Source organism: Arachis stenosperma, chromosome 3 (genome assembly GCF_014773155.1).
Source record: "Arachis stenosperma cultivar V10309 chromosome 3, arast.V10309.gnm1.PFL2, whole genome shotgun sequence".
In the NCBI taxonomy this organism is placed as follows: domain Eukaryota; kingdom Viridiplantae; phylum Streptophyta; class Magnoliopsida; order Fabales; family Fabaceae; genus Arachis; species Arachis stenosperma.
Genome location: NC_080379.1, coordinates 6,016,584 through 6,039,350, shown reverse-complemented (window position 1 = coordinate 6,039,350; position 22,767 = coordinate 6,016,584). Strand labels below are relative to the sequence as shown.

Sequence of the window (22,767 nt, the reverse complement as noted above, 5' to 3'; positions counted from 1 at the left end):
CGACGCCACCTTCAGAAACCTGGTAGCCAGCATGAAAATCAAGCATCAATTCACCTCGGTAGAACACCCACAAGCCAATGGGCAAGCCGAGGCAGCTAACAAGGTCATACTGGCAGGTTTGAAGAAAAGATTACAGGAAGCAAAGGGAGCTTGGGCCGAAGAGCTCCCTCAAGTACTGTGGGCTTATAGGACAACTCCCCAATCCGCCACAGGAGAAACACCTTTTCGACTAGTGTACGGCGTAGAAGCCATGATTCCCATAGAAATCAGTGAGCAAAGCCCAAGAGTAATTCTCCATGATGAGGTCGGAAATGTACAGGGGCACAAAGAGGAGCTCGACTTGCTCCCCGAAGTCCGAGAGAACGCCCAGATAAGAGAAGCAGCATTAAAGCAAAGAATGGCTACCAGATACAACAAAAAAGTCATTCGAAGAACATTCGCTGAAGACGACTTGGTCCTAATCAGAAACGACATTGGGGTCAACAAGTCGGGGGAAGGAAAGCTCGCCGCCAATTGGAAAGGGCCATACAAAATCAAAGAAGTGTTAGGGAAAGGTTATTATAAAGTAACCGACCTGGATGGCACTGAGTTACCAAGGTCGTGGCATGCTTGTAATATGAAAAGGTACTACAGCTAGAAGCGAACTCTACTCCCTGATGTACTCTTTTCCCAGCTTCATGATTTTTTCCCAAAAAAGGGTTTTTTCTGGAGAGGGGTTTTTAACGAGGCATCATAGTAGAGGCTAAGGGAAATATACTGTCAAGACCCTTAGTAGCAAAAAGGTACCTTCCCGGTTAATAAAAGATCTTTTTCATTAATATATTTCTCTTAAATATCCTTCTCTATTTTTATATAAGTCTTTCTACGAAACGCGCCGACTTAAGCTCGACAAAGCGTGAAAATCCCATGAACCGACCTAGATGGTCGTCAGGATAAAACAACGAGGTACAAGTCGGCGTAAAGAGGTTATACAAGTCGGTCGTGAAAGCTCGGGAACCAACCCGACTCATAAGTCGGAAAGAGATCCCGAGTAGAAAAACTTGGAAAAACTTTGATCCAAAGATCGGAGTATAACACCAAGTAGAAGAAAAACGCATCGCAAAAATAACCTAAGTCATAAAAACTCACTAAAGCAAAAGTCGAGTATAAAGGATAACAAAAGGGATATGACAACCTGAAAAGTTTAAAGCTTGCATACAAGCCTTTCCACGAAAGAGGCTCGAAAAAATAATGCAAGCTAACAGAAGGTTTTTCAAAAAGATCAAACATATTTCAAAATAGGAAAGCATGTGCACGCGCAAAGTAACTTAAACCCTTATCCAAAAAAGGGCACCTACTTCGATCACGAAAACCCTTATCCAAAAAGGGCATTTATTTTGTTTAAAACCCTTATCCAAAAAAGGGCAGCAAAAAGAATATTTTGTTTACGGCCTTGAAAGGCCAGAAGCAAATTATTCACAACTACCGGCAAATAAACAGAAGTTTAAAAAAGGGGGGACCCACAGGCCGGGCCCCCATATAGCCATAAAATTAAAGAAGTTATTTTTTGGAATCACCACCACCACGAGGCACATCACCAGGGCTGGAAGGAGGAGCCAAAGAGGAAGTCGGAGCAGGAGCTGAAGAACTCGGTGCATCTTTAGAATGAGGAGGAGACTCTATAATCCTCTGCCCCCGAGTCTTTAGGTCTGACTCTGAAAGGACCTCGGGAACAGGAGGATCAACAATGGCGCCATCAATCACCACTTTGTCAGGATGTAATGGAGAAAGATCCAAGTCGGGGGCTATAACCCTGACCTGCTCTAGGAAAATTCTCCAAGACTCCTCGGCGCCATCGGCGATAGAGTCCTCCAAGTCAGCATAAGCAGTCCGAGAGTTCAGCAAATCCTTCTTCACCTCCACCATATCTTTAAATAGGCTTTGGTAACTCTCCTGGGCTGCCTTCCTTAAATTTACCTCCATAGTACATTGGGCCCGCAGCTCGCTTTCCTTCTTCCGGAGGTCGTCCCTCTCCTTCCTAAGCTTATCCCTCTCCTCCTTTAACTCCTTCTGATGTTTTTCAAACATAAGAAGCCTCCCCTCCAGCTCCTCGACCTTTGGGGAAGTACCCAAGGAGCTGAGGGGAGTCTTCTCAAACATGTCCAAAAGTTTGCCACAAACTCCCGCCGCCCTAAAACTTTCTTCGGCCAGAGTGGCAAGGTGTTTCCGAACAGAAACATCATCCATATTAATAAGTGGATAGATGTTCTTTCGGACGAAGGCAAGAGCCTCCGCCCTAACACCACCTTCCCAAGAAGGGCCAGACTCTGAAGTCTTGCGCTTCTTAGTCTCTGGCTCGGAGAACGGTTGGGCAGAAGGGAGTGGTCGAGTCAAACTTGAGGAGGAGGAAATAACAACAGGCTGAGAGGGAGTACCCACATTTCTAGGAAGAGGAGGAGGAGGAGGAGGAGAGACGACCGCCTTGGAACCCCCGGACCTGGCCCGAGACTTTGCCTTGGCTTCCTGCACCCTCTGGTAGGACTCTTGAGCATTTTTCTTTGCCATATCTACAAAAGTAACAACCAAGTTACAAGTCGGGAAAATGTAAGTCGGTAAAATGCAAATCGGTAAAATGCAAGTCGGTAAAAAATGCATGCACTACCTATTTGAGACTGAACGAAAGTCGGTGTTCCCTGAAGAATTTTCCTGGTATCCAAATATGGGGACCTCCCCCACGCTTCTCGGAAAAACCCTTTAATGGCCGCCTCCACCTCGTCTAGATCATCTAGACCAATCTTTTCGCAAGGGGTGGCCGGCAGCCAATAAAGGGGAAAGCGAGGGGAGGAATGCTCGTCCAGGAAAAAGGGGTGGTGACCCTCTACAGCTTGAACCTTGAAGAAGAAGTTTTTGAAGTCGTGGAAAGACTCGTCAAAAAGGGTGAAAATCCTCCGACCTTGAATGGCTCGGAAGGATACCCATTGTTGCTTGTTGTTTAGCCCACTAAAGGGCTTAGTCATATGGAAAAGATAGAAGAAAATTCTCAAGGAAGTCGGAAAGTCCAGAGCGTGGCTTATAAACTGGTAAATCTTCAAAAAACCCCATGAATTGGGGTGAAGTTGAGTAGGGGCAACCTTACAGTGGTGCAAGACAGATATCTCGAAATCAGAGAAAGGAAGAAAAACACCCAAACGGGTGATCATACATTCATACATGAAGAAAAAATGAGGGGCCGCCTCATTAGCCCTCCCAAAACAGACCCGGTCTTCAAGACCCGGGATTATCAGTTCATATTTGGGCTCGTCCTCGTCCGAAGTACAGAGCCTATGATGAGTACGAAGGTGGGTGATGAACTCAGCGTCAACCAACGGTTCCTCCCCAAGGACCGTATCGTCAACCCACTGAGAAAGAATGTCTACAGAGGGCATTTTTTAAAAGAAGAAAGTGGCAGAAAACCTACAAAAAGGAAAAAGAAAAAGAAAATCAAAAAACACGGCCACTAAAGAAGAGAGATTCGAAACCAGAATCTACGGGTCAACCTACCTACTCGCAAAACATGCAAACATAAAGCATGGCATGAATAAAACAAAACTAACCTTTATCCGAAAATGGAGGTTGGTGAAGAACAGAAGTCTTCGAATGCAAGAATGTAGCACGAACAGGATAAGGAGAAGTTTGAAAGATTGCAGAAACGGAAAATGGAAAGAGAGGGAAAGAATTTATAAATAGGCTAAGGGGCATAATGGTAAAAACGAGGCTGTCATTAATGCGACTGCACCGTTACCAAAGCCCTCAAATCCCTAAATAATCCCTCAACGGACACGACGCTTGAATTGACGTAACTGTCAGAAACCAAAAGTCGCGAAAATCACGTCGGTTTCCAAGATCCGTGTTCTTTCAAACAAGTCGACTACGAACCCGAGCTAAATACTTGAACCCAAACTTTAAAAGATTTGGGCTCAAGTAGGGGCACTGTTCATACCCTGGCCCAATGTTAAGGGCCCAGGTCCAATCGAAAGGCCTGATCCAATAGATTAAGCCTAACAAAGCACCCACCTCCATTCAAGAGGTCGGTGTCAACCCCGACTTGGTACGAAGAAGTCGGTTGTGAGATTAGCTGGCAGATAAATACTCATTCAAATGGGTAACCGCCCCTGAAATCTCTCTAACCACTTCATAAAGCCATATCTTAACCTCCCTAAGATAATGGGACGGTTATTATCCTAAAGATACGGCACTACTCCAACGGTGGTTATTGGCTCACCACTATAAGTACACTGACACACCTTAGGTATTCCTAAGTCCAATACTCTCTAAGACCTGCTCACACTCTTGCTAACTTAGGCATCGGAGTGTCTTTGCAGGTACCACCCCCCATTCACACGCGAGCACAAGTTGGACGGAGCCTCCCGAGTTGCGGACCTACCTGGAGTCCTCCTCTATTATACACTTGGGCCGCCTAACGCCATTCATTGGGCTAATCTCCGGTTACCTACCGTAACAAAAAGCATCATTAAAATTAATTTTTATTCTTATTTAATAGATTTTTTTAAAAAAAATTAGATTTTCTTAAAATAATAATGTTTGGAATCGAAATATATATTTTATTGTCTCAAGTGAAAATGGAGAAGGAGCTGGTTTGTCGTTTGTGTCTTTACTCATTCCCATTCCTCTCTTTCACATTCATTAATGTCATCGTCACACCAACCATTCGACCATGTTCTTCTTACAATTCCCGGCGTCTTCCTCCACCTCATACAGAATTACTCTAGCCTCCAACTTGCTTCCGGCGACCAACTTCAGTGGCCGTTGACCAAGGATGTTTCCGCTGTAAAACTCGATGAGTCCCACTACTTCTTCACGCTTCTCGTTCCCAATAATAATCAGAAAGAAGGAGAGGAAGATTACGATGTGTTGAGCTATGGTTTGACCGTGGCTTCAAAGAGTCAAGAGGGTGTCCTGAAGGAACTCGATGAGGCTCTGGAAAGGTATAGTATTCTGTCAGTGGAGAAGTTGGAGAATGTGCTTGGATGGGAGGTGGTGGCGCCGAGGGAGACCTCGTCGGAGGACATGAAGATTTCCGGCGAGAAGAGGTGGAGGAGAGCTCTGCAGCTTACTGGACCACGGTGGCACCCAACGTGGAGGACTAAAGTAGCCGGTTCGCTCGGTGGATAGCCGCTGGTTCGGGGCAGGTTGTGAGGGGGATTCTTTGGTATGGGGACTGAGAGGTTGAAGTCCGGCAATGACTTCTTCAAGAGGAGGATGCAACTTGCTTCTTCCCAGTCTCAGATTAGTCCCCGAGCAATGGAGAGCGTGAAAAAGTTTCTCTTCCTTCCAAGAAATTAACCAATTCTATTCTATTCATTTCTCTGTTATATATGTATTCAGTTTTATGATGTAGTGTAATATTTATTTGGATTTGGACAGGGTTGAGAGGTTGACGGAGATGTCAGAGAAAGTGGCCACAAGTGTCCTATCTGGGGTGGTGAAGGTGCCTGGGTTCTTCACAAGTTCTGTAGTGAATTCTAAAGCAGGGAAAAAAATCTTTAGCTTTATTCCGGGGGAAGTTTGTTTTGCTTCCATGGATGGATTCAGTGAGTTACTTGATTACTTTACATATCGCATGCACAATGCATAGAAGCAAAGGAATTGGATTTTGGATATTGTGTGTTTGTGGGATTGCAGATAAGGCGTGTGATGCTGTAGAAGTAGCTGGAAGGAATGTAATGTCTACTTCATCTGTTGTCACCACAGAACTTGTTTCCCATAAGTAAGTTCCGTTCTCCATCCAAGTTTTTGTTAATTGTCAATTATATGTCCTATGATGTAGTAGTACTATTGACTTTGACTCTATTTTGTAGATATGGAGAGGAAGCAGGTAAGGTGATAAATCAAGGGCTTGATGCAGCAGGGCATGCAATGGGGACAGCATGGACTGTATTCAAGTTTTGGAAAGCACTCAGATCAAAGATATAGTATTGAATGATAGGACTGTATTCAAGTTCAGGTAATGTTCAAAGCGTCTAGAATTTTAGTGTTGAATGATATCACATGAGGAGTCAGATTAATTAGCAAGTTAGTTACACACTTTGCAGTTTGGAAAAGTTTGTTATACAGGTGTTAATAGTGGTGAACGGTTAGTTAGCAGATTTAGCTAAGGTAGTATATATAGTAGATAGAGTAATTAGAATTTTGAGTTTTTGCTCTTGTAAGTCTCATTTTCTTGCTTAGTCAGAAGTAACTTGCTTTTGACCTAGGCCTTTTCTCTGTAAACTTTCCTCTGTTCTTGAACCTTCCTTCTCTCTGAACTAACATTTCCACAAATGATATAAATAGATGTTCTGGAAAATGAATTGTGATTCGTTTAATTGTTGCAATGACATTATTTAATCCATAATGTCTTGTAGCAGAAGTTAACATCTAATAATGAAGAAAAAGGTAGTAGTAGGTAAGTAGCAACCTTGAGAAGATGAAAAAAATGGCCAAAAAAGGTTACCCTTGTATAAAACATTATTCATGGTAACTTCAAAAAAGTGATAATAACTCACATACCACTTGAGATAATAACAATTACTTATAAGCACAAGATTTAACAAGCTTAATAACTAGTTTTAAATGGCTTATAAGTCTTGAGATCCAACACTACCCCAGCCATTGAACCTACAGCAGCTACAACTGAAACAATAAGACAAGTGAAACTGAGTAACTGAAGTCCAAGCCATCGATTACTCCATCTAGGAATCTTCCTCTGTGAAATGTACATGTCTATTGGGAAGTAAACCGTTAAGGGCCAGAAACCAAATGCTCCAAGTATTCCAACTACATCGTTGAAGAAAGGCATGAGCATGGCTATGATGGTTGTTGAAAACACAAAACCGGTCCTCCATACTAACCGGAACAAGTTCAGTTGGTATACTCCAAGAAAAGGAACAACAATTTTATATTCTGAGGCCACAAAACCATTCTTTGCCCATTTTCTTGCACACCATTTCTCAACAAATGCAAATAAAGGCTGGCAAAATACCTGCATATTCTTCAAGTTTATTGAAAGAACAAACAAAAATGGATCAAAATTGATATAATTACCTGATATGCACCAACAAGATGCACAACAATTGCAAAGTTGGCAATGTCAAGAAGCCAGTAAGGATTATAGAATCCAAAACCAGTTAAGAGGTTTCCAGGTGCATTGTCTCCAAAGGCTGCATATCCCATGCATCCACAGAGCAGATAGAAAACGGTGGTGACTGCCACGCTCAGCACAGTGGCCTTCCTCATGGTCTTGTACTCTGCAGGGGGAGATTTTATGGTGTCCTGAATTTCAATGAGGATAATGGAGAAGGAGTATGCAAAGGCCATTGCTCCCAGAGCTTGCATACTTCTCCATATCTTCTGTGTCTCTGTGACTGTTCCAGCTTGTGTCACTGTTCCAATGCTTATTCCTGTTAGGCTTCCTTTAAAGCTTCTGTTTTCTGCTACTTTTTCAATGCCAAGGCTCAATCCAACTGATGAATATGTAAAGGACATGATTGCTGCAACTATGGACAGCCACCATACTTGATCAAAGTCAGGTATTTGAGAGAATATCACCTCTGCTGTACCAAATGTTATCATGTACCCATTGCTTGACATGTGGCATGGATCTTCTCCATGGCTCTTATGATAGCAGTTTGACCTTTTTATTGCCCTATATATATATAAGAACAAAATTCATTCACATTAATGAGTAAAACATATAGAATTAAGGAAAGTTTTCAATTGTAACAGATATTTTGGTAATTTTAGTCATTAGTCTCGAATACTGATATTTTTAGTATACTTGAATCATTTAACATGCTATTATTACTCACATCATACTGACAGAGGCAGCAATAGTATACCCAATTGCAATTCCAAAGAGATTGAAATATTGGATTAGGCCACATATCTTGACCTTTCTACCCCCCAAGATGTTCTTGACTGCTTCCATGTAGGTGTAATTTCTGTGTCCAGTGACAGAATCAGTGGTTCTGTAACAAAGTGTAAGTAGGTTGGAAGTGTAGAGGTTGACCAATGCAAAGAGAAGCATGACAAGAGGTCCTGCAATCCAACCAAGTTGAGCCACTGACCATGCTAGTGAGAGCACTCCTGACCCTATCACTGCAGTTATGATATGAGCACTTGCTGTCCAAAATGTCCCTACAATAATAAATGTCATCAGCTTTGAATGTTGAAAGTCATATGCAGGTATGTTATAAAATAAATGTGATGTTTATAATCTGTTCTTTTGGAGCGACCATCATCATCGAAGCACTTAGAATAATTGGAGAGAATGTTAATTGGTTTTTCAGCTTCCGTTGGCTTTTTTGGCTGCACTTCTACTTGTAAGTAATGCTTCACATCATGCCTCTCTTCTATCTGTTATATACAAACAAGTAACAAACATTAGTATAACCCAACGTCATGATTAAACTAAGGACAATGATAGAGTGAATATTTGTTAATTTGGTCTTACAATTCCGTGGTGAATTCTGCTAGGAAGTGTTCTACTTCTTGACAACATGGTTAATTATTGATTAGAAGAAAGTGGATAAAATGTGAGGGATACTTTTATAAAGAAAATAGATGGGGTTTTATAGGTAAATATGCGTTGAAACTGTATTACTGTTAGTAAAGTGTGATGTGAAAACACTTTATATTATGTGCAATTGTGCACCTTCCTTCTATGTAACACGTTTCATTGTTAGGTAGAACATTATAATCATTCCAGAATATGAATTATTACTCCCTTATGGGAAAGATTAGCTTTTACTTTTTAGTTTTTAGCTTCCAATCAATGCCCATTTGGACCATGTTTCATTTGAGGATTACAAGCTGCCAAGAACTGCATCTGTGCATGGGTCCATGAACAATTACTTTATTAATATCTACAGACATATTAGGATATTTTATTTTCTTTATCTATTTTCTGAGATATATTTATAGATTTAAATAAGTATAACTATATTAATTATTTTATTTAGATTTTCAGAATTTAATTAAAAATAATAGTCAAGTATAAATAACGTCTTGAAATTTTGGTCTCTAATATACCAAATTCACTTTACAACCCTTTCTATTAGGTATTAGACATCAAGGAAAGAATTGAATAAAAACAAAAAATGTAGAATTGATTTTGCAGAATTGGAAGAAGATAGTAATCCTTGTATATTATTATTCTCAACAAAACATTGACCTCTCGAGTGTTCCATTCATAAAATACAATCTCAGGCTTAAGATTACTATTCTGTGTAGCAATATTGGGGATAATCTTGCTCTGACCTCCCTAATCCACTTAGTTTAGTAATAATTAGTCCACTACTTGTGTAACATTACTTTTGAACTTTTTGATGACGCATCTTATTCATACAAATAATCATTTTTACCTAAGTTTTCTCAAGAAATTAAACTAATACAGCTTCTATATAGAGAACTACTATATTTGTTATAGAAATTTAAAAGCGTGCTAATAATAACTTTTCTTTTAGTAAGTTGCTTCTACAAATTAAACAGTCAACAACATATGAGTCCAATTGCATATTATGGTGACTAGTTCCCTCTGTTAGTGTTGCAAGTGTGAGGAATGTTGAAATTAGTCCTACATCAAAAAAATTAAGGAAGAGTGAGGAGTTTATAAGATGAGAGACCCATTAACTTGACACTTTAAGGTTTTGAGTTGGATGTGGTGTTTTCTCAATGTTAAAGTTAGTTCCACATAAAAGAAAGCAAGCTCTCCACCATACTTCTTGTAACCTAGGATAATAATGATGAGTATTCGGTGAAAAACAAAATTATTAAAAGAAAAGACATGCCCTTTGACTATTCTTCACGAGGAAAATGCAGAATGTTATTTTTTTTTTCTCCTGTGCCAATGACAAAACACCACTTAAAAAAATTTTAAAAAATTGATTTTTAATTTCTCATGCATGTGCCAATAACACAACACTACTTGCAAAAAAATACAACAATAACAACAACGACAAACAAAGCCTTTCATAAAATATTGTGTCACTAGCAAATTAACAGATCCAAAAATTAAAACATTACACATTCAAAATTTAGAAGTTATTAGCTGCTTTTAATTAATTTGTCATATTTATCCATATCCGATATCTAATCCAAGATATTCCATGTCGTGTAAGTGTGCTTAAACATGGGTGTTTAACCTACCTTAGTTTGATCAGTAAAAGAAAAGGTAACAATAATATAAGTGGTGATTATTGTACCAAAAACCAATGCTGCTTGATGTTGGTGGAGTAGGGGAATTATTATTATATTCTATATGATAAACACGGATGCACAGTTGACAATAATTGTAAGAGATTATTGGAGATTATGAAGAACAGAAAAAGATAATCGGTTCAATCAAGAAAATAAGCTTATGATCAACAATGTAATAATTATTAGGTCATGTCAACTTGACGAATAGGTTAACTTCCTGAGTATGGTTCTGAATAAATCCAAAAACTAATTTCCACGTGTATCAAAGCCTGATTCTTAGGTTATATTCGTGTGCCTCCCATTTAGTCACTCCATTGAAGAATGTAGATGGATTATAAGTTTTTTTGCGTGCCTATACTCAAATAAAAATATTTTATATGTGAAGATAATAATTAAAATATTAATATATATTATATTAAGTAATTTAATCAAATATATTAAATTATTTAATAGTTTTTAATTATCTTTCATTAAGATATGTTTACATGAGTTTTTACCTACAAGTTTTATGTAACTATGCAAACGAACGGGGAGTACTGTCTAAAATGGATGGAAGCCAAACCATTTTATCGCACAAAATGAAGTAAAATTTTAAAATACTTGTCTCTGTTAATATGTAAAAAAGAAAAATCTTATTATAGAGTTCTTAACAAAGTCTTTTAGCCTGAATCAAATGAGAAATTGTGGTTCTAATAGCTGGGTTTATTAATTTTCTCACTTGAATACTTTCTTTTGTCTTCTGGATTTTGTGTTATGCTACAAAGTACAAACCATGCTCACACAACAATAAAGAGTTGGGTTTGGAAATAACGTGGCCAATCTTGTAAATAAATTAGAGGCTAAATTTTGCTTTGAAGCTGCAAAATTTTGATATTACCACTTTATCGCATCGTTGCCCTCATATGTCACTGCTCACTTCATCGATAAATAATATTGAAAATTAAACCAAGTGAATTGCTATGAGAAAAGTACCATGAATATACCAACCAAAAACAAAACGGGAAAACTTATATTGGAAAATGATATACAGTTAGTTATTTGAACAATATAAAGGAGGTCCTAATTTCAAACTCTACTTTCATGAACTCAACATGTGATAATCAATGTTACTCGGGGGAATCAATATGATGAATTCAGAAACCGATACCAATATTGCATACCATAAAAACTTGGCAAAATAACTTACATTACTATTTCTCCCCGATTAAGCTCTTTAACAATGTAGGTAGGAACATAATATCATCCACTAATGAATAAAAGATCTGTCACCCGACGTTGGACAAAGCCTAGAAAGGGGAAAGAAAAAATCAGAGCTCCTTATCCTTATCCTTTGCTTTCTTACGGGCCAAAAACCGTTCTTTTGCTGCGGCCACAGCATCTTGACTTCTTTTGTGATGATCAGGCTTTGGCTGGCAAGTTGATGACTGTTCAACTGAATCCTTTCCTTCCACAGACGCCTCAGAATTTGGCTTCATATCTGAGTGATCAACAGTTCTGTTGGAAGGATTAGAAGTTTCACCCTGATCCACATCGTTTTTCATGGAAGACTTCACAGGTGAATTCTGCAATTCATCTGGCACATCATTATGCTGGTGTCGATCAGGTGCATCATGCTTTGTGTCTTCGCGTGTCTCTGCAGTTCTTTGCTCAGCTCGATTCTCATGTTTCCTCCCCCGAGGATCTTGTGCACCATATGCAACATTTTTATCAAGGTTTGTATAAAAATCAAGCAAAAAGTCCTTCTTCTTTGTAACCTATGTACAAATATGAAAATTGTATGTCAGCAGTATGCAAGAAACAGAGAATTGGAAATATAGGAATTGAACCATAAAGAAGTACATCAATTCAATTAGGCGATATGGAAGAAAACGAAAAGCAAGACTGTTCTTCCATTACCAATCAAGTTGGCAACCAAGACATGATAATTAATATGGGAAATGTTTAAAATGCTAGAACCTACATCATCTCTCTCCTCTTGAAGTTCACGCAATCGTTCTAGCTCCATCTGTCTCTCACGTTCAGCAAGCTTCTTTCTGTAAGCTTCAGTAATAAATTTGTCTTTGTCAGCATAGAGGTGGTCATCTTTGCTTCTCTCTTTGGCAATCTTTTTCTCATAAACAATATCGCGATACTGTTCTCGCTCTTTTGCCTTTTTAATCAGATTTTGGATATACCTTGGCTGCACCACAAAATTTGCAGGATGATGACTGATGAGTGGCAATGTCAATTGGCATGAAACTGAATTTTGTTTTTTTTTTTGGAAAAACAATAGAAATAATAATAATAACAATAATAACTAACTCACAAAATTATAACACGAAAAATTAATTTTTAACCATAAAACAAGAAGCATATAGACCAAAGACTTAAAAGTATTAAAACAAAGTGCTGCTTACGAATCAACCCTGCTTCAAGAAGGGCTGCATGTCATTGTGAGAATCCCACTACCACTACCATATTATATTTATTAATCTTAGATATAGAGCTTCATATGCTACTTGCATACTTGATATATATATAATTTTAGGTTATGTTGTTATATCTTTATAAATTGGATTTTTCCTATGCGAATGTGTCCATCTTCACTGTTCTGTATCATAATTCAAGCCCCGAAACAAAGGGGATTTGAGAAGAAAATTTGGCAAAAGATTATGTTGCATAAAGTATTGAAATTCTACATGCTGAAAATTAGTCCACAAAAATGATTTAAAAGAACAAAGATCACATCATTCTGAAAATAATTACCATACTTTTCTCTCTTCGCGATCTTGTATCAATGGGCGGGCAACTTTCTCTTTCATTTTGTCATAGACTCCATCATAATCAAATACAGTTGGATCTTCTTCTAAGGCTTTCTTTTGCTGCTCTTCAACCTTCAAGTTTAACAAACAACACCCACACACACAAGGATGTGAGATTATATTTACTTAAGCAACAAACAACAACAACAAAGACTTGTTCCACTTGGTGGGGTCGGCATTATATTTACTTAAGCAAATAAACTAAAAAATATAATAACCATGTAATTCACAAGTTCTATTATACTAGAGAAGCATCAACTTACGTCCTTAAGAGTCTTTTTCTTGTTAGCTTGGAGAGCGATTTCTCTCTCAACGTCATTCTCTTCTTCATCATTGAATCCAAATGGTGCTGCAAGGGGAGGCCTTTTTGGCTGTTGCTTCTGTTTTGCAGGCCTAAGGTTTAAGCCGTACTTGCTCATTTCACCTACCTTCTTTGCCTCTGTTTGAACACAAAGCAAAGAAAACACTTTTTATGATCCAAATTAATTTGTATCAATCCATAAGTCTTTAATCACCACAATTTACATGAAACAATGTTTTTAAAAAGAAATGCAGCTGATATTACTCAAAGAACAAATAAAGACGAGTTCCTGTAGCTGCCAAGGTCAAGTAAGACGAAGAGGTTAATCAACAATGGAAAATGAAGAAGAGAATTTTGGGAATAGGGTTCAAAACAAAGCAGAGAAAGATGAAGTAGCTCGGGATTGGGTATTTATAGGTTTTGGATTGGCAATAAGATCTACATTGCAAATACAAAACACACCTACACACATACGTATGTCATATGAAAAATCATATAAGAAATTATCATACTTACTTTCGAAAAGCTTTGATAATCATGTTATAATTTATTTTTTGAAGATAATACATCTAGAAAATCCTGCAAAATTAACTAATAGTCAATTCATAAAAACCTTAAATAATATTATACCCTTGTAAATAATTTTATATCAATGAGACATTCAAGTTAAATTCCACTTTTATCCATCCATGTTTATAGTGGATGTTTCAATAAAATCAACTAGAGAAACAAAGACTGTCTCTAACATATATTGATATACATAAACCAAATAGTTAACAAGTAGCTGAATTGTCATCTCCCCTAGCATATCTTGTGTAATTCCGTTGCGTATTCAATTCTTATTACCACTCCCAAACCCAAAAACTTCAAGATACAAATATGCGTGACAACTGACAACGATAAATTCAAATTCAACAATGGCACAAGCTAGTTGTTTGCACTGCAGCTGACTAATTTGTTAATTCAAATTCAACAATGGCACAAAAGGCAGAATAGGCACACACACTGAACCATTTTGTTTAGTCATCCTTAACTCTGTTTGAAAAAAAAAACAACAAACACAAGTAATAGTGCTTCTTCAGCAACAACACCCACAATCATCTCATCATCATCATCATCGTCAATCACTAAAACTAATCAGCACCCTCAACAACATTCTTGCTATAAGAATGGTTCCAATCTTCTTCATCAGCATTCCTTTGTCTTCAATTACCACACTCCATCAAGGTCAGAAGACACACGCACAAGAGACGCACACACACACACCGAATAAAATCACAGAAGACTTACCGGAAGGAAGAGCGGCGAATGGCGAAGAGGCTGATGGACGAGCTGCGATGAAGACCGGCAAAGATGCTGCTGCAGTGGCGATGAAGACCGGCCAAGATCTCGCTGGAGGCGGCGACGGAGACCAGACTGGAAGCTGCGATTAAGACCGGACTGGAGGCGGCGATGTTCAGGCTGAGACGACGATTCTGCCTCAGACGTGAGAAGACAATGATTCTGCAGTGAGACCGTGAGAGTGAGAGACGGTAGCGGTAAGAGGGGGCGAGCGTGACGGTGAGAAGGGAGGAGGATGGCAGACGGCGGTGAGAGGAAAGCCGGAGAGGCCTGACTTTCGGGGCTGAAATTGAAAGCATAGTTGTAAGAACCGAACCGGTGATCAAACCGATCAGGTTACTGGTTTACTGGTTCAACCGATAAAACCGGTTTCACATAAATAAAAAATATAATAGCAAAGGTATAAAACAAAAGCTATTACAAAATACAAATTCACATCAATTGTTCAATGTTGGGAGCATAACCTATTTCCAACAGTTCAATTCAAAGGGTTCCTGTTAAGCAAGACAAAAGCAACCATATATGCATTCACTAAAATCAGTTTTGGACATAAAACCAGTTTTGCCGACATGTTTTCAAGCCTAAATTTACCGAGTGATTTAAATTATGAGCAAGATTGGTACCTAACAAAGACATACAACCATGAGAAATTGATGAATGAATAACAAGCACTTAACTCGCAAGTAAAATAGTTGCATTCAACTTGAAAATAACCATTCAAGTCAACACACATTTAAAAGCAACACCATAGTAGTTCAACAGCAAATAATTCGACAAAAAGACTCAAGAGTCACTACACTAAGCAGATGCACAATGGCATAATAGTTCAACAGCACATAATTCAACAAAAATTGCTAGAAAATCCAGCAATCCATCTTCTAAAGCAAACAGGCATAATGGCATAATAAAAAATTAATAAAAAATCCAGCAATCCAGCAATCACTACACTAAACAGATGCACAATAAGAAATTCAACAAATTCAGTAATTTCATAATCAAGAATCCACAAATTCAACCAATTATAATTAAACATTTAACATAAACAGAACATAATAACTACAAAAACAGAGATAATGGCATAATGCGAGGAGACCACCAACGGACCAACCTGTCCGACAGATGAGGCAGTGGACAGAGAGGACGCGACGACGCCGCCGACGGAGCAAGGAGCTGCGATGAAGAAGACGACCTGCGAGGCTGCGAGCCAAAACGCGACGTGCAAGGAGTTCGTCGGAGCCGCACCGTGTCTGGAGGGACGAAGACGACGAGACGGCCGGCGGGGTTGGAGCCTGGAGGGGTTGCTGGCTTGCTGCCTTACTGAGGAATGGGTGCCGTTGGGGATTAGGGTTAGGGGGAATGGGTCAATGGAGATGGGGATGGGGATGGTAGGTTCGAGTGTTTTGTGTGTTTATTATTATTTTTTTTTTATATAAAACCCAAAACGACGTTGCTTTGGCTAAGGGAGAAAAAAAAAAAGAGCTTCGAACCGGATGGGTTATTCAAAACCGCCGGTTCTCCGGTTTTTTACAAAATCGGACGGTTCAACCCGATTCTGTTCCTTATCAGATTAGATTACTCAGCTGGACCAGTCAAATGACCGATTCACCGATTTTTCGATCGAACCGACCGATCCGATGGGATTCTTACCACTATGATTGAAAGAGGATTTGAATTTTAGGGTTTTTCTTTCTCCAAAAAAAAAATATATATATATATATAATAAGAATATTTTAGTAATTTACTATCTCAATAATAAAGATTCTAGAACTGCTAACGAACTATAATTCAAATGGCATAATCTTTTCACTTTATCTAAAAGTTTTGAATTCGAGTCTCAATCAAGTACAACCAAGTGTTTTAAATCTACCTGTCGCGCAGATAAAAACATGTTCATTCAAGCCTAATACGAGAAACAATGCTACTAAAAGAAGAGTAAAAGAAAAAAAGAAAGAAGATAGAATAGTATTAAAAAATATATTTTTGTGCTTTTGTAACAAAAATTTAGTATAAAAATTAAGACAATTGTGTGTTATTGTTAAAAAATTTTAGTGTTATATTTCTGATAAATTTTATACAATTCAAAACTCTTCTTCCTTCTCCTCATCTTTTGCTTTGTTTTCTTCTTCTTCTTCTTTTCTTCTTATTTTAATTTCTCATAATTCTTCTTGTTTTACTCTTGAGAGAAATAAAATCAAACAAAAAAAAATAAAAAAGAAAGAATAAGCAAATGAAATAACATAAAAAAGAGGAGGAGGAGAAACAAAAACAAAATACAACAACACCAATAGAAAAAAGAGGAGACACACTAAGATAGGAACCATTTTTCATATTATTTGAACGCGGCATGCGAAACGTCAGTGAAGCGCGCATGCGTGCACACGTGTAATGAAAGTAATTTTTGTTGGGTACGAGCCAACTTTGTTGGACTTAGTTATTAAAAAATTTTGGATGTGTAGCGGAATTGTTTCTATACACTGGTATTATATGGGTACCTCACTTTGGGAATGGATTCTCTAAAAAAAATTTTCACTTGAAAAAGTAAAGTGTGATCTCTCACCATTATTTTTATAAGTGAGATTAAAAAAAAAACATGAAAGAGAAAGCATTTAAATGATAGACATTACACTTTACTTTCTTAATTTAAAAAAAATTAAGAGGATCCAGCTGCCCTAGCTCCTAAGGGGCCCATGGGTCGGACTGATTCGGATTTAGAAAAAAATAAGAACCGAACCAATTAAATTTTAATTGATTTAGGTTAGTTTGAATTTGTGATTTTTAGTGAGTAGATCCAAACTATTCAGAACCGATTAAACTCGGGTTGAATCGGTTCGGATAATTGGATACCCGATTGAAAATAAATTTAAAAAAATTTGAAAGAAAAATTATAAAAACATCTAAATACTATAAATATGTAATAATAATATTAAAAAAAATCGTACTACGTGTACACTAAAATCAACCATCAATATAAAATATATGTTAAAATATAAATATACATTAAAAATAAATTAAACCACACATATATTTATACACAAATATATTAGTGACTGATTTTAATAAATAATTTTAATGTACGAATAGTATTTTTGTAAAAGAATAATATATCATCGATTCAAACTTAAATAACTTATAATTTAAAAGACTTTAGAATTAAGAGATAAATTTGTATATATATTACTAGATTTTATTTATTTTTTTATTAATATTAATTTAATTAAATAATTGAGTAGATTCGAATTTTACGATTTTATAATACATACTTAAACCAATTAAAGTCGAGTTTGATTAAAAGTTAAATTTAATTATACCCATTATCCATAAAAATCCAAAACTAATATAATAAAATTGGATCGATTTTGTTGTAAAATAAATAAAAGATATAAAATAGAGATGTATAAATAGAAGACTCTATTATTAATATAATTAGCTCAATAATTATTATATATATATAATAATATTATATGTTGTATTGTGTATATATATACAAAGATAAGAAAAAGTATTAAAAATAAAGAGAGAGATATTTGCATTTGATACTATCTCAATATAATAAAGATGGTCAATATTGCTATTAATATTATATGTAAAGAGTAATAGAAAATAGAATTTAAAATACTTATAAAATAAAAGAAGAGGAAGAATTGTAATAGTAATATAAGGAGAAGGGTATTTGATTGCATAAAAGATGATTGATTTATTTGTATGAAAAGGAAGGAAGAATAATATTTTGTTATATTGTTATTGTTGTGTCCAGATGGATGCAATGCATCCCCTATTTATACACAAAAATATCACCCTTTTTCAACCTTTATTAAATACATTCTCTCTTGAGAATGTGAGCTTCACATGGAGAAATGGGCATCCACGTCCATGCTTATCACAACACTCCCCCTTGGATGACCATTTTAGGATTATTGCCTCGTTAAAACCTTACTAAAGAAAAACCCATTGGGAAAAAACCTTAGTGAAGGAAAAAGAGTACAATATCCTTTAATGATGGGGCTGCCTCATTAAAAACCTTGTCAAGAAAAACCCAATGGGAAAAAACCTGACCAAGGAAAAAAGAGTACAGTCTCCCCCTCTTGTCGACATCAGTTGATGTCTCGAAATCGGCGCATCCCAATTTCATGTACTAATCTTTCAAAGGAAGATTTTGGGAGTGACTTTGTGAACAAATCTGCCAGATTGTCACTTGAGCGGATCTGTTGGACATCAATTGTCCCTTGATTTTGAAGATCATGAGTGAAGAAGAATTTGGGAGAAATATGCTTTGTTCTATCGCCTTTAATGTATCCGCCTTTAAGTTGAGCAATGCATGCTGTATTATCTTCAAACAGTACAGTTGGAGCTATCTTATGATCAATCAGTCCACATGATGACATAATATATTGAATCAGACTCCTCAGCCAAAAACACTCGCGACTAGCTTCATGAATCGCCAGTATTTCAGCATGATTAGAGGATGTTGCAGCAATTGTCTGTTTCGTGGATCTCCAAGATATAGCTGTACCACCATATGTGAACAGGTATCCTGTTTGAGATCTCCCTTTATGTGGATCAGACAAGTATCCGGCATCTGCATAGCCAACTAGTTGTGACTTGGATCCATAGGGATAAAACAATCCCATATCAACCGTTCCATGAAGATATCGAAAAATTTGTTTGATTCCACTCCAATGTCTTCTGGTTGGAGAGGAACTATACCTTGCTAATAAATTCACCGCGAATGATATGTCAGGTCGCGTATTATTAGCAAGATACATTAGCGCTCCAATGGCACTAAGATATGGTACTTCAGGACCAAGGATATCTTCATTTTCTTCTTTAGGACGGAATTGATCCTTTTTCACATCCAAAGATCTTACGATCATTGGTGTACTTAATGGATGTGACTTATCCATATAAAATCTTTTCAAGATCCTTTCTGTGTATGTTGTTTGATGAATAAAGATCCCACCTTTTATATGCTCGATCTGCAAGCCGAGACAAAACTTAGTTTTTCCAAGATCTTTCATCTCAAACTCTTCTTTTAGAGTTTTTATAATTGTTGGAATCTCTTCAGGAGTCCCAATGATATTTAAATCATCAACGTACACAGCAATTATAATGAACCCAGATGCATATTTCTTTATGAAAACACATGGGCAGATATCATCATTCTTGAATCCGTTTTTGGCCAGATACTCAGTAAGACGATTATACCACATTCGTCCAGATTGCTTTAGACCATATAAAGATCTTTGCAATTTGACTGAGTACAACCCTTGCGAATATTCATGGATGGTTTAGATATCTTTAGTCCTTCAGGGACTTTCATATAGATATCCCGATCTAATAAGCCGTACAAATAGGCTGTTACCACATCCATTAAATGCATATGCAGTTTATGATATGCAGATAAACTGACCAAATAACGTAATGTTATCGCATCCACTATGGGGGAATACGTTTCTTCGTAATCTATACCAGGCCTTTGTGAAAAACCTTGTGCCACAAGTCGGGCTTTATAGCGCACAACTTCATTTTTCTCATTTCGTTTTCTCACAAATACCCACTTATATCCAACAGGTTTTACATCTTCAGGTGTACGGACTACAGGTCCAAAGACTTCACGTTTTGCAAGTGAGTCTAATTCAGCCTTCATGGCTGCTTCCCATTTTGGCCAATCATTTCTTTGTCGACATTCTTCAACTGATCTTGGCTCAAGATCCTTACTTTCATGCATGATATCTAATGCCACATTATATGCAAATATTTCATTGACAATTGTCTTATTTCGGTCCCATTTTTCTCCTGTAAAGACATAATTTATTGAGATCTCATCATTTTCACAATTTTCAGGTACCTGAACGTCTTCAGGCGTTATATCTGAATTTTGGACAACTGCCGGTGTCTTTACTATGTCTTTTTCAACAGGAATCGTATTTACCTCTTTTCTCTTTCGAGGATTTTTATCTTTGGAACCGATAGGCCTGCCACGCTTCTGGCGTGTATTTGCTTCTGTGGCTATTTGTCCTACTGGGACATCAATTCGAATTGGGGCATTTTCTGCCCTGCCACGCTTCTGGCGTGAATTTGCTTCAGTGGCTACTTGTCCTACTGGGACGTCAATTCGAATTGAGGCATTTTCCGCTGGTATATAAGATTTGGTTATCCTCTTTGTATCGGAAAATGCATCAGGCAATTCATTTGCTATTCTTTGCAAATGTATAATCTTTTGAACTTCTAGTTCACATTGCCCTGATCGAGGATCTAAATGCATCAACGATGATGCATTCCAATTAAGTTCCTTTTCAGGAAGCTTATTCTCTCCCCCTAATGTTGGAAATTTTGATTTATCAAAATGACAATCCGCAAACCGGGCTTTAAACACATCACCAGTTTGTATCTCAAGATACCTCACTATAGAGGGAGAATCATATCCAACATATATCCCCAATTTTCTTTGGGGTCCCATTTTGGTGCGATTAGGTGGTGCAATGGGAACATATATTGCACACCCAAATATTCTTAAATGAGAAACATTTGGCTGCTGGCCAAAAGCTAATTGTATAGGAGAGAATTGATGATAACTCGTTGGCCTCAAACGAATAAGTGTTGCAGCATGTAAAATAGCATGCCCCCAAACCGAGGTTGGGAGATTTGTTCTCATAAGCAAGGGTCTAGCAATTAATTGGAGGCGCTTAATAAGTGATTCTGCTAACCCATTTTGTGTGTGAACATAAGCTACTGGATGTTCAACACTTATTCCATTAGCCATACAATAAGCATCAAAAGCTTGGGAAGTAAATTCACCAGCATTATCAAGACGAATTGCTTTAATTGGATTTTCTGGAAATTGTGCTTTTAATCGAATAATTTGAGTCAGTAATCTCGCAAACGCCAGGTTGCGAGAAGATAATAAGCACACATGTGACCATCTCGAGGATGCGTCTATCAGGACCATAAAATATCTAAATGATCCACATGGTGGATGAATAGGTCCACATATATCACCTTGAATCCTTTCTAGGAATCCAGGGGACTCAAATCCAATCTTTACTGGTGATGGCCTTAAAATTAACTTTCCCTGAGAACATGCAGCACAACAAAATTCACTAGTTTTAAGAATCTTCTGGTTCTTTAGTGAATGTCCATGAGAATTTTCAATAATTCTCCTCATCATGGTTGTTCCCGGATGACCCAAACGGTCGTGCCAAGTTATGAACTCATTTGAGTTAGTAAACTTCTGGTTTACAATGGCATGTGATTCAATTGCACTAATCTTGGTATAATACAACCCAGATGAAAGAGAGGGTAATTTTTCTAATATAACTTTCTTATTTGAATCATGAGTTGTGATACATAAATACTCATGATTTCCCTCATCATCGTCTCAACATGATATCCATTTCGGCGAATATCTTTGAAACTCAACAAGTTCCTCAGAGACTTGGTAGATAATAGTGCATTATTTATTATAAATTTTGTTCCTCCAGGAAACAAAATTATAGCTCTTCCGGAGCCTTCTATCACATTGCCTGAGCCAATAATAGTATTAACATATTCCTCTTTTGGCACAAGATGGGTAAAATATATATCACTTTGAGAATAGTGTGCGAACTTGCACTATCCGCAAGGCATACATCTTCATTACATATCCTTGCCATTCTTCAAAAACAAATAATAATAAAATGAGTAGCATGCACAGTTAAATTGAATACTTGATCAGAATTATTTTTCTAAGAAATACTGTACATAAAATAATGTCATATACCAAAATTTTATTTTAAAATTTGACACATTTAATAATTTCAAAATTCATAAACATTAATATTTCATTATTTATGTACATCACATTGAAATTTAAATACATAGAAAATAAAACTTAACTATAAGTTCTTTACATTATTTATTTACATAGATACTTCACAATCCACATATTAAACTATTCCATCATTAATCAATGACCAATATTTCCTTCAGGGTCCTCAAAGAAATCAGATACATCATAATGAGTGGTGGAGTTCTCAGCATCATTTGAAACAAAATTTGTTTCCTTCCTTTGTCTTTTTTTCAAAGATGCCTGGTAAAGATCGACTAGGTGCCTTGGGGTACGACAGGTACGTG

The 22,767-nt window shown here is 37.1% G+C and overlaps 2 protein-coding genes and 1 pseudogene across 2 annotated transcripts; 1 reads left to right on the top strand and 2 right to left on the bottom strand.

Annotated features, from left to right (window-relative positions):
• The first annotated feature begins 4,620 nt into the window (after nucleotides 1–4,620).
• LOC130969717 (protein EARLY-RESPONSIVE TO DEHYDRATION 7, chloroplastic-like) lies at nucleotides 4,621–6,384 on the top strand (annotated as a pseudogene).
• Nucleotides 6,385–6,400: 16 nt separating this feature from the next.
• LOC130969716 (amino acid permease 4-like) lies at nucleotides 6,401–8,557 on the bottom strand. The gene is made up of 5 exons (XM_057895570.1): nucleotides 8,471–8,557; nucleotides 8,253–8,373; nucleotides 7,827–8,154; nucleotides 7,063–7,663; nucleotides 6,401–7,000 (listed from the first exon to the last, which is right to left on the bottom strand). Exons 1-5 carry the CDS (start codon nucleotides 8,516–8,518, stop codon nucleotides 6,575–6,577), a joined length of 1,524 nt encoding a protein of 507 aa, XP_057751553.1. The 5' UTR covers nucleotides 8,519–8,557; the 3' UTR covers nucleotides 6,401–6,574.
• Nucleotides 8,558–11,195: 2,638 nt separating this feature from the next.
• Nucleotides 11,196–16,042, bottom strand: LOC130970624 (uncharacterized). The gene is made up of 6 exons (XM_057896759.1): nucleotides 15,767–16,042; nucleotides 14,608–14,941; nucleotides 13,280–13,455; nucleotides 12,966–13,088; nucleotides 12,176–12,394; nucleotides 11,196–11,969 (listed from the first exon to the last, which is right to left on the bottom strand). Exons 3-6 carry the CDS (start codon nucleotides 13,433–13,435, stop codon nucleotides 11,523–11,525), a joined length of 945 nt encoding a protein of 314 aa, XP_057752742.1. The 5' UTR covers nucleotides 13,436–13,455; nucleotides 14,608–14,941; nucleotides 15,767–16,042; the 3' UTR covers nucleotides 11,196–11,522.
• Nucleotides 16,043–22,767: the final 6,725 nt, after the last annotated feature.

What these genes read in the sequence shown, in the direction of transcription:
- LOC130969716 (XM_057895570.1), bottom strand. Translation starts at nt 8,518, where the DNA reads ATGTTGTCAAGAAGTAGAACACTTCCTAGCAGAATTCACCACGGAATT. An exon ending in GCTGCCTCTGTCAGTATGAT is followed by an intron (nt 7,664 to 7,826) that starts GTGAGTAATAAT and finishes ATATATATATAG; the next exon opens with GGCAATAAAAAGGTCAAACT. An exon ending in ATCTTGTTGGTGCATATCAG is followed by an intron (nt 7,001 to 7,062) that starts GTAATTATATCA and finishes AAGAATATGCAG; the next exon opens with GTATTTTGCCAGCCTTTATT.
- LOC130970624 (XM_057896759.1), bottom strand. Translation starts at nt 13,435, where the DNA reads ATGAGCAAGTACGGCTTAAACCTTAGGCCTGCAAAACAGAAGCAACAG. An exon ending in AAGATCGCGAAGAGAGAAAA is followed by an intron (nt 12,395 to 12,965) that starts GTATGGTAATTA and finishes TTTGTGGTGCAG; the next exon opens with CCAAGGTATATCCAAAATCT. An exon ending in TTCAAGAGGAGAGAGATGAT is followed by an intron (nt 11,970 to 12,175) that starts GTAGGTTCTAGC and finishes ATTTGTACATAG; the next exon opens with GTTACAAAGAAGAAGGACTT.